The sequence below is a fragment of the Centruroides sculpturatus genome, unplaced genomic scaffold, assembly GCF_000671375.1.
Source record: "Centruroides sculpturatus isolate CEXI.00-Female unplaced genomic scaffold, Cexi_2.0 scaffold770, whole genome shotgun sequence".
Lineage (NCBI taxonomy): Eukaryota > Metazoa > Arthropoda > Arachnida > Scorpiones > Buthidae > Centruroides > Centruroides sculpturatus.
In genome coordinates, this window is record NW_019384992.1 from 27065 (window position 1) to 46678 (window position 19614).

The 19614-nt window shown below is 29.0% G+C and overlaps 1 protein-coding gene across 1 annotated transcript in view; it reads left to right on the top strand.

Moving 5' to 3' along the window:
• Positions 1–19614, top strand: part of LOC111633035 (nuclear protein localization protein 4 homolog) — a 74248-nt gene that overhangs the window by 25932 nt on the left and 28702 nt on the right. Inside the window, exons 5-7 of the mRNA XM_023377560.1 lie at positions 956–1004; positions 10082–10170; positions 13987–14110. Of these exons, the coding sequence (XP_023233328.1) occupies positions 956–1004; positions 10082–10170; positions 13987–14110 (262 nt within the window). The remainder of the gene's footprint in view (positions 1–955; positions 1005–10081; positions 10171–13986; positions 14111–19614) is intronic.

Genomic DNA, 19614 nt, shown 5'->3' on the forward strand with positions numbered 1-19614 from the left:
TTAGACTTGTATTAAAGTTACTTCAAAGAATAAAAAAAGAAAATAACATTTTACAAGTTTGAATGAATTTGGATTTCTTTCAAACTTTAATTGCTATTTCTTTGCACTGGCAAACACAACAGCAACAACAGGATAAATTTACAATGATTCTTTAAGGATGCTCTTACTTACGGTCTCATTACTCCTCTTAAATGAATTATCTTTGGAAGGAAAAAATTCTTATGCTTGCTTAAAAATTTAATTATTTCTTTCAGTAATTCAATATATAAATTATTCAAAACTAGATCATATTGATCAAAATATAGTGTAATCATCACAAAATAATGATTACATCTGTTATGGGTTTTTGTATTTGAACAAAACATTATATAAAATAGCATCATAGATTACACAAAACAAATGTATTATGTAATATTTCTTGTCATTATGATATCTAGTGAAAATTCTGGTTTAGATAATTAGATATCATTTATTAGATAACAAGTACACTTGTGGTTTGGATTGGCTGTAATATATTACATTTGTTTTGTCTTAAAGAGTTTCTCAATTTTGATTATTGTTTGAATATTCAATTCTGATTACTACTTAATGGTTTCTGAAAAAATATACAGTTGAATACTTTCATGGAATAACTTTCTTTTTCCCTTCTAAAAGTTGAAAATCAGTATAATAATCAATGAAAATCAATTGTGTAATTGCATATTAAAAAAAGTAATGCTTAAGATAATATCAAGTAAGAAGGTAATATTTACCCATACATTTTTGTATTAGGAATTTCATTCATGAATTCAATTTTATATTTAATTTTCCATTATTTAATTAGTACTCAAAACAGGGGAAATGATATGTTGCAGTTTATATAAAATTTTCATTATTTACAAAGTTTATTATTATAAATTGTTATGTGAATACTTAAAAAATACTTGGAAATTTATTTTCATCTTAATTTTAATAGATGCAGCCATGGTCATAATGCAAAATGCATGAATTGTTTACCAATAGAGGTAAAATTTTAATTTATAATAATAATATAAAAATATTAAATTTATAACAGTACTTTTAATATATCTATATAGTTTTTAAATTTAATAAAGTACTGGATGATCTGAAATTTTTGTATAAAAGTAAGAAATCAGGAACATTTATCATTCAGTATATATGTAGAGAGAGACCAAATTTAATGAGAACTATGTCAAAATCTTTAATTAAGCAGTATTAATACCAGAAGTTTCAAATACAACATAAATACACAAATTGACAAAAGACTAGACATCCAGACAGAATTGCCCATTACTACAAAATTTGGCATACAGCTGTTTTCCATACAGGAATATAAATGATCACAGTTGTGTCATGATTGCATGCCAGGTAATGACACCCGAGTACCGTAATATCACTACCTCCAATATTCTATAAAAAGGCTTGCAGAAGTTCACTATGTTTATAATTGTCATTTAATTTTTTATTTGGAGGTCTTTGAAAACTAGTCATACTTTTACAATACAGACAAAAATCTTTACACACAGCTGATGGAGTTTGAGAAAGGCTGCATCATTGAGTTGACTGAGATAAGCAGGATGGCCATTTTACATCATTGGCTTTGTTTGTAGTGGTGTTGTGATAGAGAAGCAGAAACTGCTATGAACTGGCAGCATATCATCCTTAGCAATGAATTTCAATTCTGTTTGGGAATGGATAACTGTAGTGTTAGTGTGGAGGATTACTAGTCAGTGCTTCAATCCTACCTTTACTGTTGAGATGCACACTGCATCTAATGTTGACATGCTGGTCTTAGATAGTCATCTTGTATCACAGTATTACCCCTAGTAGTGATACAAGGGACTTTGATGGCACAGTGGTACGTTAAGGAAATCATGTGGCCTAATATTGTTTTTCAAATTCCAGCAAGATAATGCTTAACTGCATGCAGCTAGAGTTTTATGGAACTATGTCTATTACATTGTCATATTTCTTTAGTCTGGTCTTCAGATTTGAAGCCTATCATGCATTTACAAGACCAGATGGGTTTCTGACTATCTATGATTGTGAGGGATCTGGAGTGGAAGTTGCAATATGTGTGGAAAAAGCTGTTGCAGGATAGCATACAATACCTGTATGCTTTTCCAACTATATCATTGTATGTATTCAAGCAAGAGGAGATCTTACAAGCAGCGCTGGATCAAATAGGTGCAAGGCCTGATTGAATTTTTTTTTGCGGGGCTCCTCAAACTTTATATAACAAAATTAATTAACAGTTAATTTACATATTGAAATATCTTGTTATATTTTTAATAATAACATACCTAGATATTTATTTTTGTAACATGTACTATTTTTAAATATATAAATTTTGATGTGCTGCGGGGCCCCTTCAAGCGCAGGGCCTGATTGGCACAAATCATTCCAATTGCCTCAAATCCAGCTCTGCATACAAGACATAAAGGTTGCTTTGTTTTACTGTTGTTCCAATGGAAATTGACTTTTTGCTATGATATTGAAATCACTTATTACCATTAGATACATAAGATCTGTTAACTAACACAAAACACAGTCAAAATTGCTTGCTATACGATCAACATTTTAACTACAAGATTTCAAATCATGGTACATCAGCATGAAATTTTTCAGATAGAGTATTACACTCTCTATGTACAGTACAAGTCAGTGTATGTTGTCCTCCCTACACCTCATCTTCATCAGCATCATTGCACTATCAACTTCAGAGCAGTACAATTCTACTGTCAAATTGCCATCATCATCAGAGCCACTACTATTAGTCTGTTGCATTCTGTGACTTGTCATTGTCACCATTTTACAGCATGTTATCCTTGCCATTTAGGACAGGGATTGGCAGTCTGCATTAATATTTTTTGCGGCTCACATCACATAAAATATGAATAAATATATCAATTTCCCAATTTAAAGAAGTATGAAGCATAAGTTCAAATGTTATTTTCTACATCTTTGCATGTGAATAGCTTTTTTGCAATGTATTTAATAAAAATTAAAACAAGAAACTGGCTAACAGACACATCAAAATTAATTTATAACTAGCAGTGACTAATGTTTAACCAAATATTTCTGAAATATTATATTTACATCAGTTCCAGAAGATAAATTAAGTATACCTATGCTAATTTATAATTATATATGAATAAATAATCATGATTTATCGGTATTTTTTCTTTTTTTCTCTTGTATGTGGCCCTTACATAGAAAAAGGTTGCCCATCCCTGATCTAGGGCATTAGAAATGCAGTACTTTTTGAATAAATGGTTAATTAGCAGACCTGGAATGGTTTTCCATGCCATAGAAATCAAATGTGCAACATATAGTTTTACATGTTGTATCTTTCTATATAGTTGCTGTAAATTTATGGTTTTTGTTGGAAAGCTACTTGTCATATTGTTCCTGAACTTATTTTTGAGTGGCCTGTTAATGCCAGCTTTCAAGGATGGGAGAACAGATTGTTCCTATAGGAATGACATGAAGTTCAGTTTTAGCCTGAGGATTTTGTTTTTCACTTGATCTATTAAGTGTCCTTAGAATGCATCCAAGAAAAGAATTGATGACAGGTTTAGGAGTGAGCTAGGACAATGTCCCCAACATTTTGCAGCCAGTTCAGCATTAATTGTTTCATTATCCATTCCTTAGTTTGGACTCATACAATAACATTGGAAGAGAAAATGATGGTCACTGGCAGGCTTCTTAGAAAACATTTTTTTTTTGAAGATCAAGAACAGCCAAAGTTCTAAACATTCACCATGACTGTCAAACATTTTTCATAACCTGGTAGCCTGAATTTAAATTTCTTTGTTCCTTTTTTTTCCAACCATATAATAATGGGGCATAATCTGGTCAAATGAGTTTCATCAGCATTATCAGTTTGTGTAAATGTTGAACAAACTTGGCACCACATTAATAAAGATAATTTTACTGCTTAGTTCAGGAACCAAATTGTTCTTTTATTCAGAAATGTGTTTTATTTTTTAAGAACATTTTCAGCTTCAATTTTCCAAAATGCAATGTATAGTTCAATTAATAACATGTTTTTAAATCTGAACATCTTCATGTTTTTGTTCTAATTTGAATATAGTTCATTCTTAAACCTGTAATATTGAATTTTTTAAAATTTTACAACCTTTAAATTTAAATACTTTTTTAAATACCAACATTTTTACCATTTTACCATGAAAATAATCATATCAATGTCTGTTACTTTATAATTCCAAATAATTGTATTTATTAATATTATAATTTTCCCTTTATACTTTTTTAAACAAATTTGGCTAGCATGTTATTTACTAAAGAGGTAATATTATAGTTTTCTAGTAAATCTGCCCATCTGTTGTTTAACATTAAAGCATCATGTGCATTAATTATCATAAGGGAGTGAGCTAGATGATGTATGAAGCATTGTTTAATGGATCTTTTTTTTCTGCTCCTCCTTTAATCATTATAGGGTTCTTTCAGTTTACTTGGACTTTATCTAAAGGCCATTTCATCAATACTGTACCCAATTGTTTATTTTTTTGGACTGAATCAAAATTTTCTTTTATGTGCTGTCATAACATTTTATATGTAGAACCTACATAGTAAAAAGTATGTTCTGCTTTGATGAATTTCAACATGTATAAACCTGCCTTATAATTTCTTTCATTTTATCTAAGCAGAGACATTGCATTATCAGGTGGACAGTTGTCTAACATTCTGAGTGATGTTATTAGTACAGGTATACCTCAAGTTACGTTGTTCTTGATTATACATCGTTTGTCAAAGAATATATGGAAAAATAAAAATAAAGTTTAAGTCATTTTATTCGACTTTACGTCCATCCGCCACAAATATTGAAGTCGTAATATCACTAGAAAAGCGTTAAAGTGCATAAAATCATATTAAAATATGTACATTTACAGTAAATGTTAATATAATCATCATAAATCCTAGAGAACGAAATGTGAAAACATCTCTGTTTCTGTGTTGTTGTCTTATTTAGTGGTCTTTTAAGTGCTCAATATTGGTGTTTTCCACGGTAGCTTCAATATCTACCATTTGGCGTTGTTGTCAGCACCACTCGATATTGGTAAATTTAATATAGTTTATTTTCTACTGTCACAAGATAATTTTAATAAGTATTTGTTATTTAACCTTACAAAATCATCATATCAAAATATCATATTGCCAAATTGTAAACATGAATTCGTACATTTACGAATTCATGTACTGTACATGAATTCGTAAATTTAGATTACTTTTTTCTGTACTATATTAAAAACTAAAATTTATTTGTTTGTAAGCTTAAAATAGATTCTCATTAACCATATATTATTAAAAATGCATTTATAAATAAAATACAGAACTGGGAATGGTTATTTGTGGTTTAGCCTAGTGACAAGTAAATTCGGAGACAAGTAAATTTGACTTTTATCAACTTAAGTCATTTATCAACTTAAGTCGCTTACCTGGAACTAATTACCGGCATAAGGTGAGGTATACCTGTATAAGAAGTTAAGAGTGAAACCATAACTTTGCCAGTTATTACACATGTATTATTATTATTAGTTAAATGCCATGCTTCCTTCTCTTCCAATTTTTCTTCTTTCTGGTTCTCATAATTTATTAAACATTTTCTAATCAGGCCTATAATTTCCTAAAGGCCTTCATTAAAGACATTTAGTAGGGAAACCATGCTTAGTGTTGTTTGGATAATGTAAGAAAATTCCTGTTTTTATGTTTTAACAGAGGAGTGTTGCAACCTTTTGTATAAGGGCTCAAAAGGCATTTAATTTATGGGGTATAATGTTGTATGAGCACCAGTGTATGTATATGTTGTAGGTATGGGTTTTCTGTACATAGATTACAAAAACACCAAGAAACCTGTAAATAACAAAAATATTTTATACTGTGAACAGTATTTCATCTACAGGAAACATACACTGGGTTTTCAATACACTTTTGTATGATACTTCTTTCCAATTTATAGATGTTGAAGTCTAGAAATTTGACTTATTCTTGGCTGATCTAGTCTATCCCAAGATGATTACCCAAAAGGTTATTGTTGATGCCCTGTATAAATGTGTGGACTGTTTTTATTCCTCAATATAATGAGTATATCATCTACTTATTGACAGAAGTTTTATGCTTTGTTTATATTTGTTAATAATTGAGTTCTCTACCCATGACTCAACAATTTTGGCAATCTTGCATGATACTGGAAATCTCATTGGTTCACTAATTGCTTCCTTATAGTAGGTATTTTCTCAAAGTACAGATTTGATTATTTTAAACCAAGATAATCTGCTAAGTACAGTACATATACATATCTATATCTATTTTCATTTCTCTACAAATTAAATCTCTTGTCAATGCAATTCCTGCTTCTATCTTAATAGAAGGAAATAAAGTTGCATAGTCTAGAACTGTAACGACATCACATTGTTCCCATGTGAGCTCTTTTAGCTTTGTAATGAACATTTGTATTGCTTATTGAATAATTGGATTTAAAATTTAATTTGTGAAATCTGGAATTTTTACCGAATTTTCCGATTAATATCCCACATTTTTCTAAACCCCCAATTAAATTTTCCTTTAAATTCTAAACTAAAACCTAACTTAAAAAAGGGGAAAAATTCCAATCTCCCCTTTCGTTCAAAGTAAACATCCATCCATTTCGAAAACAATCCCACATTCCAACTCCTAAGTTGATAGTTAGCATGGGGCCGGGGACAACTTTGACCCATCAGTGTACCTTTTACCTCATAACAAATGGTCACATGACCATTCTCTCACGAGGAAATTATAAAAGCCGCTTGCTTCCCCCTCTCGGGGGAGTCGTTCATTCGCCGTCACTTTAATACTGTATCCTACGAATATTATATCCTACAAATAATTGTCTTAAGAATCTTATATCCTACGAATACTGTGTCCTACGAATCCTACGTGATCCTTCAAATATTACGTCTAATCGTATTTTCCTCAATGAGAAACAAATTTTTTTTCCTCAAAGGATTATCATCAGAAAGAGGTATGGAGCAAATTTTTGTGAACTCTCTCTCGGCCCTTCGCATTTTAGGGACTCAGATTTTTCCCTCGACAATAGTTATTGTATCATATATATATTAGCTAATAAATCGTTGTTATCTTGTTAAATTGGTGTCCTCTTTTACTCGTATATCGCCTGTCATCTTACCGACGGCACTCCTCCCTCTGCCACTCGACCCAAAACATTAAATCCCGTTACAGCGGGAAAAAGGGATAAATTTTAATCCATCCTGACAGTGAGAAGGTTTAACAACCTGTTGCCGGATCGGGAGACCTACACCCTCCCGGCTGTTCACAAATTTTTTAACAAGTTGATGTAAGATATTTTCTATTGTTATTGTAGTTGGGGCCAAGAAATTTTTATAACTGGTTTAAGAGGTCACTCAACTTTGTGCATTTTAATTTTGTCAATAGATGCTACTACATTTTTGAAGGTTGGAAATTTCAAAAGGTCTCAGAGGGCCATCTTTTTTGGCTGGTGATTTCACTTATAAGCTAGATAGGATTCCTGGTTTAGTTTAGTTGATTTAGTTTTTTTTCAAGGTATTCTTTTATTTTTTTACTATATATTCTTCAAACTATATTTAAATTAGAACATGAAAATAAAGATGTTTAGATCTTTTTAAAATTTGAATAACTGCACTTTGTAATGAACTATACATTCTATTTTGGAAAATTGAAACTAAAGATGTTCTTAAAAAATGAAAACATTTTTGAATAAAAATTATCATCATCATCAGTCTAGTCTAACATGAAACCTCTTTTTGCCTAAGTGTGAAGTACTGCTGGAAATTAAGTTTTTCTCAAAATCTACTGGTAGTTTCTGACAGATGGTTGTGTGGTGTCATAAGGAGAAGCCCCCTTATATGATGATGCTCATTACTCAACCACAACTGACTTTAAAGGCTTGACACTATGTTTAGAGCAAGTGTAGCTTAATTGCCCTTCCTCCTAATTAGGTCATAAGTCACAGGCAGATCATTCTTACTTCTTTTTCGTGAACTATAGAACTTGTTCATAAACCTCCGGATGTCTATCATTTTGAGATAAAGTAAAACCTCACTTAACGCGGGGGATGCATTCCTAGACGACAAAGCGCTAAATGAAACAGCATTAAACAAGGTCATTTTAACATAGAGTAAATAGGGATAGGGGAACACAATCAAAAATAAAAAAAATTTACTTTAAGTTATTTTTATATTAATTTGTATAATAATATATGTTAAATAACACACAAACATATGCACACAGAAATGTTTAATAATATATTAATTAGTTCATTTTTTCTATATTAATAGTTTATTTTTTGTGACGAAGGTCCTGACTTTTCTGAAATTCTTGTTTTTTTGCAGTAAAGTCATGAAGTTTCATTTGTCACTTTTTTTTTCCTTAAGGATATGTCAGTAGTAGAAGATCGCCAAAAACGCCTTATTTTGCTTTTGCACTCCTTTCAAAATCTAGATTATTTGCTACAATTTGATCAACGATTTTGGTTATTGTTACCAAACTTAATAATTACTAAGGAAATCCATAGAAAAGTTTTTTGGGTTCTTTATTTTCAGAATCACTATTTTCCAGTTCTACCTGGATTCCTTGTTCTTGAAGATTGTCGTTGATAAGACTCTCACCAGAAACCTGTGGTAATTCCTCAATATCCTGTTCGTCTACATCTCCTAGTCTCACTGTATCAATTAGGTTGAGTTTGATCAACCTAACGATACAGCGACAGGCTCTTATCGTTGAGAATTCTTGGATACCTTCAGCCATAACTTCTTCCACACTTTGTTCATGCATTTATCAGTTAATTCTTGCCAAACCAAGTCAATATTGCCTATGGCATCCATGATATATTTTTTCCAAAATTGCACCAAACAAACATAGATTTAAAGAAAACACCTTTTTGTCACCTTTTTCTGATTGGTTCACATTCGTAAATAATTGTATTATGTATGAATCAATAAAATGCTGCAATAATTTAAATCAGTGTAAATTTTGAGCTTTTTTTTTAGGCTTTGAGCAGACGGCATTATATCAAATCAGCGTTAAGTGAGGTCTTACTGTACACTGAATTTATTTTGTAATGCCTTGCATGCAAAAATAGCCTGTTTATGCTATGTTTACAATCGAACATTGCTCTCTGTCACATCAGAGTTTGTACAGTCTCTCTGTTTTGCAGCATAGTGGATAGCTCTCCACTTAATTTTATAGGAAATTCATCTACTGGACATTGTTCACTTGGTTTGCTTTAGTGCAAAAGACCACCAAAATCATTACAAAACCAAACAGTAGTAGTGAGAGGAATGTGTACCATGTCTTTGCTGAAGATGTAATGCATGCAAATCTGCTGAGTAAAGTGAGAAGCAAATGACAAATGAGTCTTTTAAATTGAATATTAATTAATTTCTTGTTCATTGAATCTTAAAAATTTTCATTTCATAACTATTGTAAGTGATTTTTAAATAAATAATTACTATAAGATGAAATAAATTGCATATTACAACAATTGATATGATTAAAGCAATATGGGTGAATGCAGTTTATTAGCTTTTTCCATTAATTGAAATAATAAAGTAAAATTAAATTAAATGCTCAAGTAAGATACTGTAATGCTTATTGAAATTAAATTAAATGCTCTCAAGTAAGATAATGTTTATTGATACATAATAATTAGTTATAAAAGACAAGGTAAAAAATAACATAAGCTGAATACTTTAAATGAAAAATAACAAAATACATAGTGATTAAAACTCTAAAATGCTACAAAATCATTTGAAATCAGTTTTCACAGTAAAATGTATGACGGTTTAATTTTATCTTGTAAAATTTTTCAGGAAATTAAATATTATTAATAGACATTATAAATGGATAATAGGTTACTCTGTATATTATTGATAATAAGCTGGAGTTTGATTAATATAAATTTATTGAATGTTTTTATTGTTGTTTGTCAAAGATTTTTTTGCAAATGAATTTAATTATATGTAAATATTTTTATATCTGTAATCAATAGTTAATTTATTATTATTATTTTTTATTTTAGCCTTACAATGAGGATTATATGAAGGAACATAATATCAGACATATGTCATTTCATGCTTACCTTCAAAAATTGATAGGTGGTGCAAACAAGTATGTCATTCAAATTTAATATTTAATTTTAAAATTACGTAAGTTATTTTGTAAATTCATATAATAACAATAATAATAATAATAATAATAATAATAATAATAAACAGTGGCACACCAACAGAAGAAGAACTCACAACTTATTGGTCTTCCCTTTGGTCCAATGCTGTTAGACACAATGCTGATGCAGGCTGGATCGAGGAGGAGAACAGAAACTTGCACAACATACCAACTATGCCCTGTGCTGAAATAAACATACACGACATTCGCTACGCTGTTAACAGAACACACAACTGGAAGACACCTGGTGTAGATAACATTCACAATTTCTGGTACAAAAAATTTACATCACTGCACCAGGAACTAGCCAAACATCTAACACACATCATCATCAATCCACAAGACATGCCAAAATTTCTTACTCAGGGCATCACCTACATNTGGGAACATTACAATTGAGTAGAAATACATACATCACACTACAGAAGGCCACTATATTGAATACATGCCACATTGTTAGGAAATTCCTTAATACTGACACTGACACAGACACACACACTTAATTTTAGTTTTGTTTTGGTTGCTATGCCTTGACTCTGGTCCGGCATAGTACTCAGCCATTGGTTTGTACCGAGTATAACCCACTAAACCCAACACATAATAATAATAATAAAGCTTATAATTTACATTAGTTTCAAAAATGGAAACTCTAAAATAACAAAATTGCCAAAACTTTATTTATTTGATCAAAAAAGTTTTCCCTAAAACAAAAGATTGTTTGTTGTATTTATCCATGTTTATGTATCAGGGAATTCATTTTGCTGTTATAAATTTTCAGTTATTAATACTAATTGATAATTAAATTAGACTATTAATAAATAATTGAATACTGTTTTATTCTGAATTTGATTGAACTATTGAGTCATGAATTAATACCTAATTTATTCAATGCAACCTTAGACTTTTTGAAGAGGAAGAATCAACAGGTTGTCTTTTCAGTGAACATTACTTTTAAATATTTTCTTTGTTGCTAAGTACTTTTAAAATTTATTTGATATTTATAAGTCTATAGGCAAATTATCATAGATAGTTAAAGTATATTTTACAAGAGTACTTTCAAAAGACTTAAATATTTTTGGACTGCAATTTGAAAAAATTGTAGGCCTATAAATTCCCACTGTTGTCTGTTTGGCTGTCTGTCCTTCCTTAATCTCAAGAATGCAGTTAGATAGATGAAAATTGAGACCAGATATGGAAAGCTTAGAAGCAAGATGCCCTAATTAACTATAGAACTTTCAGTCTATGCTTACAGTGACCATACGTCCTTTATTTAAGAGGACAGTCCTTTATTTCACTGCTCTGTCCTTTAACTTTATTTATTTTCTAAAATAGGTATTTTGTCCTTTATTTTGTAAAGTTGACACAAAGTTTAAAAAAATTTTTTTTAATAATATATTGAACAAGTTAGTTTCATATACGCCATCACGACCAGTGTTGCATTGTTACATAGAGCGCAGTAGTGCAGTGTGTCGCCAACCAAACGGCCCACTGACAGTACCAAGGGGTGGACACTCTTATGGGGATTTTTGTGATAGTTTTTTAACTCTCTAGTTGGTGCATGATACACTTGTTAATTAAAGCTGAAGTTATTTGAAAGAAAAAATGAGGGGTTTCTTCCTATTGTTATTAGAAAAGTGGTTTTAGCATTAGAAAAATCAGAAAATATACAAGCCAAAAAATTCAATGATGCTGTGTACACATTTTATCAAACGTGCATAGATTATCTAAATAATTGGGACATGTTTTTTATTGAAATAGAGATGTTTGAATGGGTCACATTATGCGAAGTCCCTTTGTGGGCGAAAGTAGAGGAAAGCTATATCTTTATTTTGAATCATTGGTCCGTAAATATACTCGATGGTGAATTATTTGATGAAGTTTCATGTGTAAAAAAATATGTCACAAACGAAAAGATCGACGAATGGTGACAGAATAACCAGCCCTGCCATCAAAGGTGGATTGAGATTTTTGAACATTTTACAGCAAAAGAAATTGTTTTCAAAAACATTTGTAAAATCGTAGAATTTTCTTTGTCTCCCTGGATCTAATGCCCCCGTTGAACGAATATTTTCATTGGTGAATAATATGTGGACGAATGAAAAAACTGATTTAAAAGTAAGCACATTAGAAGCATGTATTTCCATCAAATACAACTTTCAAATGAACTGTATGGAATTTTATGACTTTAAAGCGTAAAACAGCGCTATATAAAAAAATTAATTCTACTGAAAAGTATCAAAATTAATGTTGTTTAAATTTTTACAATGTGTGTATGTGTAATAATTCAGATTGTTTAAAATTTTAATGTATGCATTGTTGTATGCTACTATTTTCGTAATAAATGTTAAATGTTAATAATATATGATAAATGATAAATGTTAATAAATAAACTTATGAATTTTATAAGGTATTTTTTGATTTTCATTGATATGTCCTTTATTTTCCCCAAAAAAATATGGTCACTGTATCTATGCTGGAAGTCACATTACTTCAATTCAAACATTTTTTTCCTGAAAAGAATTATAGATGACTGGCATGACTCTGTTGCTAACAGGAAAAGTATGATGTGCAGGTGCAAAACACTTAATTTGAGATTGAGAACATATAATTTAATTTAAATAAATTAAGAATATGATTAAAACTTGCAGCCCGGCATTGTGATGATGTCACAGTAAACAATTGCTTGTATATATTTTATATACATCTTGCAATCATACTTATTTATTCTATTATTGTGTTTTTATGCATGTAATAATTTATGTTTAGTTACTCAAGATATTTTCTTTTAAATTGGTTGATGCAATGTCAAAATATAAACATAATTGTAAAAAAATTTTTCTTTTATTTTTCTTCCTGTCAGTTTTTTAAATATTCTGTATAATTTATTTTGATTATGAATCCTTGTCTAATTGACTTATTAGTCTGTATATTTTTTACTTAAATAACAGAATAAACTCTTATAATATTCCAGCTGCATGTCCATGGAATGTACAAAAGTTTGAAATTTGATAATAAAAATTAAAAATTATTAAAAGTAAAAGTGATTGATTGATTGATTGATTGATTATACATTATTCTGTACTTTATAATTTAAGCCAATTATGTAATGTGATCCATAATTTGGGAATCTCAAGGACATATTGCAATGTAGGAAGGAGGAGATGTAAAATCTTTCTTGTAGGAATAATGTTCTCTCTTAGCATTGTTTAAGAGTTAACACATGGGACCAGAGGGATTCCTAGCTATCTGGATTTTGTATTTAAAAATTATTAACTATTGTATTATGTATACACTATAATAATCCATAAAAAATTGCAAATGTTTTTTGCTTTGAAAATTTACCAATTAGCTCAGAACTATTGTGAAAATAGATCTCTCTCTTTCCTAGCTCCCTATCAATTAATTTAATTATAAATATATTGTGGAATATTGTGAATTCTGATAAGTGATTAGTAATTGATCATGAAAAATATTTTCAAATAATGAAACTTAAAAAATAAATGAAAGATTATTATTAAATTATTAGAAAACTTAATAATTAAAATGATATCAAAACAAAGATATTCTGTTTGATAATTCTAAATGTCTCTTTTTCTTTATGAGTAAGTGATTGTGGTGACAAATATGGCATTTTAACAATCACTGTAAATAATGCATATTAGGAAATTCATTAGAATATTTTAATTGCTAATATAAAATATTTTCATGAAATAATTCAGAAATAATTGTAAAATTAAAAAAAGTTTTTTTACTTTTAAGGGGAAAATTTGCAGCATTAGAAAATATTAGTTGTAAAATAAAACCTGGTTGTAAAGAACATGCTCCATGGCCTGCAGGCATTTGTACAAAATGTCAGCCTAGTGCTATCACATTAAATAGACAAGTAAGTACAGAAATATCTGAAAATAATGATAGATATATAATGAATTATATTTTGTAGTTTTATTAAAATTTTTAAATTCAAAGTAAAAATTCAAATAATTTGAAAATTGCCTGTTTAAACAGTAATTTGTAATGCATGTTGTTAGTTCATATTTTTCTTTTAATTAAAGCCAAACAATAACCATATTATTAGATCAGGCTATAGTAGTAGTAATATAGCCCAATCTAATCAAGCAATTGTTTGACTTTAGTGTAACTAATAAGCTTATATATGCTTATATTTCTTTTAATTATTAATTATACTTTTTTGTGAAGTATCTAAACATCACTTAATTTAGAATAAAATAAAAAAAATTAAGTACAGTAATTGAATTCTTATGGAAATTAATTCTAAATGTTTTATTATAAAAAAGTTACATGTATTTATACTATAGAAATTTTATTCCCATCTATAACTATCTGTTACTAGCTTGTTTGGAAGCTGCCATTAACACAATTTAAGTTTCAATATTTAACATTAAGATTATATAAGTTTTATTACATCCTGTTACTGTTATGTTTAATAATAATTCAATATAGCCAGGACTATTTTTCATCTGGAATTCACTGGTAAGCCATACTGGCAAATAACATAAGAAATAATTAATAGTCAGTATGTAGTGCCAGCAATTGCTCAGTAAAAAATATTCTATACATTCATGTAAGAAGTCTGGTAATTGGCACGATAAAAACAAAATGAACTGAACCACTCTATTGTTCTATTGGTAAAATGTACAATTTTACAATGAACTAAATCTCAATTATAACTTGAATAAATTTCTCATAACATCTATAAAGAATTCTATTCTTAGATCTTTGTACAGCCCTTTGACAAACTCTTTGTAATTGGCTAATTTTGCTAGTTTTCACATGATCATCTTATGAACACTACAAGAAAAATCATTTTTTTAAAGGACAAAATGTATTGAAAAACAATCAAAACAGGAAGATGGCCAGAACCAAAACATTCTAAAAGTTTGAAATAAAATCCTTTCTCTTTGATTAATAGTCAATGGAAGAATGAAGATTCAAAAACTTTAACATTACCACTGTCATAGTAAGTATCCAATGTGCATTCAATTCTTGCATTACCATCATCAACTAACAAAAGATTTAAACTTGGAAAGTAAAAATGAAATTCTCTAAATCTTGTAATAAAACATCAAAATAGAAATACAGAAGTAGTAAAGTATTACTGTTAAATTTGCACAATTGTAAAAGTTTTTTTATCGTAAGATGATCTAATAACAAGAAAATTATTTTAAAAATGCAACAAATCAAGCCTACCAAGTTCTCGGGCATAAAACAATAATAAATCACTTGAAGGTCTTCCAGATCCATGCAATGTTGTTTCTAAACTCACAAAAACACAAAATTTGGACCTTTAGTATTAAAATAAATCTTCAAATTGGCGAGTCATATTTCATATAAAGCAATAATATGATTAGAAAATACTGATTTAGTAAACTCAAAATTATTTAAATTAGCAAAAAATTGCTCCTGACAATTCCAAGAAATTACTTTAAGCTGAGTTTTAGGTCAAATAACAATACTGTGATTCACATTTTGGGATTGCACAGATTTGTTTTCACTAAAAAATTGACAATCTTAATTAATGTATTTTCTTCAGTACTGAAGGCAAATTTTTCCCATTAACGAATAAACAATTATATGGAGAGTAGCAAACTTTCTCATGGATTTTGCTTTTTTGTGATATATTAACCTACTCTCTGGTATTCCCGACATATCTTGTTTGAACATCGGAACATTTTTGAAACTAGATGTCGCTAGTCGTTATTATTTTTATATTAAAACTAATTTCTGAAATATATTTTTTTTATTTTTACATTTATTAATATATCTATTTTGTTTGTACAAAATAAAAAAAAAATAATTTTGGCCAATACGATTATTTTTTAAAAAAATGTGTAATTTTTGTTAGGCTTAACATCGACAAAAATTCAACATGGAGTGACACGCAACAAGAGAAACATTTCAACATGAGATAGGTTAACAAATTCTTACAATAGATTCTTCTCTCCAAACAAGATTGTCAAAAATTCACATTTTTGCAAATTTCTCTTTTTTTGAATATTCTTAAGATTTTGGAAAATTAGTTCATCCTTCTCATAGCTCAACTTAATACTATTAATTTACTTTTCAGGGGATTTATATCCCCTGTAAAAGTAAATTAAATTAATTATAAAAGCTTTAATAAAATACACTGTCACCATTAATCTTTAATATATTACTAAGAAACTTCTTATCTACATTTAACATTTCCTTTTTAGTCCCTCATAAACTGAAAATCATATTATTATTTTTCCTCTGTTCTTTTTCTACAAATCTATTTTATAAAGAAGAAGAGATTTTTTTTCTTATCACTTTCATTCTTGAAATCTTAAACTTTCATTTCAATTTAAGACAAATGTTCAAAGTAATCTTCATTTAAGTTAGTAAGCCAATCAACTTCTGATAAGTTTTTCAAATTTACTCAGAATCACATCAAACCCATCCTCCAAAACTAACACAATATTCTGAAGAATTGTTTAACTCAAAATATCAGAAGAAAAATACATTTTCAACCAAGAAGATTTCAGAGACATTTCACTAGATAAATTATGGATGCACTTGATTTTGAAGAAGGGGAAGGAGTAGATTAGGAAGTTGGTCCAGGGTTTAAATCAACTCTGCCCATTAGTAGTAGACAAAACAGTTAAAAAATTAATTTAACGCAAAAGAAGATAAGATGTTTTACTGCTCTGTAGCTTAACTTTCAACAGATGTGTAGACTAATTGAAAGTCATGTTAAATTTGATACATAGTAAATGTATTATTTTTATATTCAGTATTTTATAAATGTTTATAATAATTTTTACATAAATATTTTTCATAAAAATTAAATTTTTAAGTCATTATATATCAATTTTCACTTTTATTTTTTTAATTAAAATTACATAAATTTCTTTCATTTAACTTTTGTAATTATTGAGAATGACTTGAAATACTATATTTACTCGCATATAAGATGAGGTTTTTATTCATTTTTTACTGCTTCAAAAACCTAGATCGTCCTATACACGCGAGTGAAGGATTCTTTGTTTTTGCAATAATTTTTGTGAACTGTGTGTTCGCACTTTTACCAGATGCTCATCCTCAGGTGTTTAAAAGCAAAAGTATTTTATCTGGATTGTTTGAATCATTCTTGTGTATTGTCAAGAGTAAAAATGAATAGCAATAGGAAAAGCAAAGATTTTGAATTGAATTCTAAATTGAAATTCCAAAATCACACTGGAACCTGATATAAGTTTTAATCCATTACCACATGAATACAGATGATTATTCAGAAATCAGAATTCAGAGAAACTCATAAGTGTAATTGACAAAGAGTGGATTTGACTGTTAAGAATTGGCAAAAAAGGTTTCTGATTGTCCAGCTTTACATGAAAAAATTACGTTGTCAATTTTACAAGATTTTTCCATAAAGTTTAAAATGCCAGTAATTTTTGTGAGACAATATGTGCATTTATGTGCATTTGATATTTTATTTGTGATTAAATGAAATAAAATTAGAATTGTATTAATAAATCTAATTTTCTTTATTTTGATCTTTAAAGTCACATCTCATCCTATATGCGAGATCGTCTTATAAGTGAGTAAATATGGTATCTCATTTATGTTTTATTCGTTCTTTGTTTGTGTGTGTTTTCTTGTAAAATAATAATCTGATTTTAGATTATCTCAAAATTGAAACTATTTCTAATTTAATAAAATTTTTCTAAAAATAAATTTTTATTTTATATTGGCTTCACGACTCCCCTATTCAGTCATCCACTGGTTCATTAACATGAAATGTTTGAGTAGAAGCAAATTTTTTACAGAAAAACAAAATGGCACATTAGAAAGGAAAGTTCAAATACATTACAAGAGAAATATGCAATCTCTAAAAAGCAAAATATTTTATGCCTTGTGAGGTGTCAATTAGATTTTTATCTCTTGTAGAACACTCTTTTAAACACTATTTGCCTATTTTAAAGATGTTTATTAATTTACTCCTCATTATTTTAAATAATAGTATTTTCTGTTTTTCTTATTTTAATTGTTATTAAATTATTTTATTCTCATTCTTTATTTACTTGAATGTAAGATTGTTGGCAAGTTTTTAATGTACAGATTAACTGTTACACATTTCTCATGTTTTAGTATCTCAGAAAATGGATACATCTTAAGAGTTGAGGTAATATATCATAAGTAGCAGCTTCTAGTGCCATGTGAATTATTTCTCTGTCACTATCATTTTAATGCTTTTATTAGACCAATATTAGTAATGTCAAATGTTTAAGAAGTTAACTTAGCTCAATATCATTAGTCCATTACAATAATGTCAAAAGTACTGGGATGAAAATCCCAGAAAAATTGTACAACAATCTTCCAATGCTTCAAACAGCACTGAGGATGAATGTAGTAGTGGGAAGACCATGAGTATTGAATCCAGTATTGATTCAGAAGAACCTAACATGGAAAATGAAGAGGTTTCTGACTTTGACACCAGTAAGCAAGAAGATAGTGATATGTAACTTTACTGTGCAATAAATTAAAAAAAAATTTTTTATGGGTGAGCATGCAGAAATTAAGGTGCATCTTACCTTCAAATAACTACAAATTATATATAGATAAATAACTATCGAGACAATAAGGCTAGTACACTAGCATTATAAGCTCTATAGTGGCTTTATATACATATATAAAACTGTTGTTGTTTATCTAAAGAATTATTACAAATTGCAACAAATGTAGAAAATATTGCTACATGACAAAATGTCAGTAAAACTACTGAAGATTGTCAGGGGTTGAAGCCCTTTATTGTGTGTGTGTGTGTGTGTATACACATGTATATATATACACACACACACAATAAAGGGCTTATATATATATATGTAATTATGTATGTATGTATACTCATAACATGAAATATTGGAACAGAAACAGATTTTTTTGATGAAAATGTAAATCATCCAGAAAAAAAGGAGGCATTTAATAATTGATTAGAAAAGTTTGAAATCTTAAAAGACAAGTACAGTGGAACCTCGGTATATGACCTTAATCCGTTCCTGGTGTTTGGACATATACCGAATAGGACGTATACCAAACCAACCTTTTCCATAATAAGTAATGTAAAAATGATTAATCCGTTGTCATGTAAAAAAAAAGTGGCTGGCTTTAAACATCTCGCTTTCCTCGCTAGTTTCTGCTTGATTTTTCATGAGATCAGCATGTATCCTTTTAACTTTCTCGCAAATAATTTCTTCCAATACGCTGTCGCCGGCACACTGTTTTTCAGTTATCCAAAGCAAAAGCAATTTCTCGACATGATCTAATATCTTCAATCTCTGTTTAGAAATTGATTTAACCCCTTTCGCAACGTTAGCAAATTTAATAATGTCTTTATTTTTCACGATTGTCGAT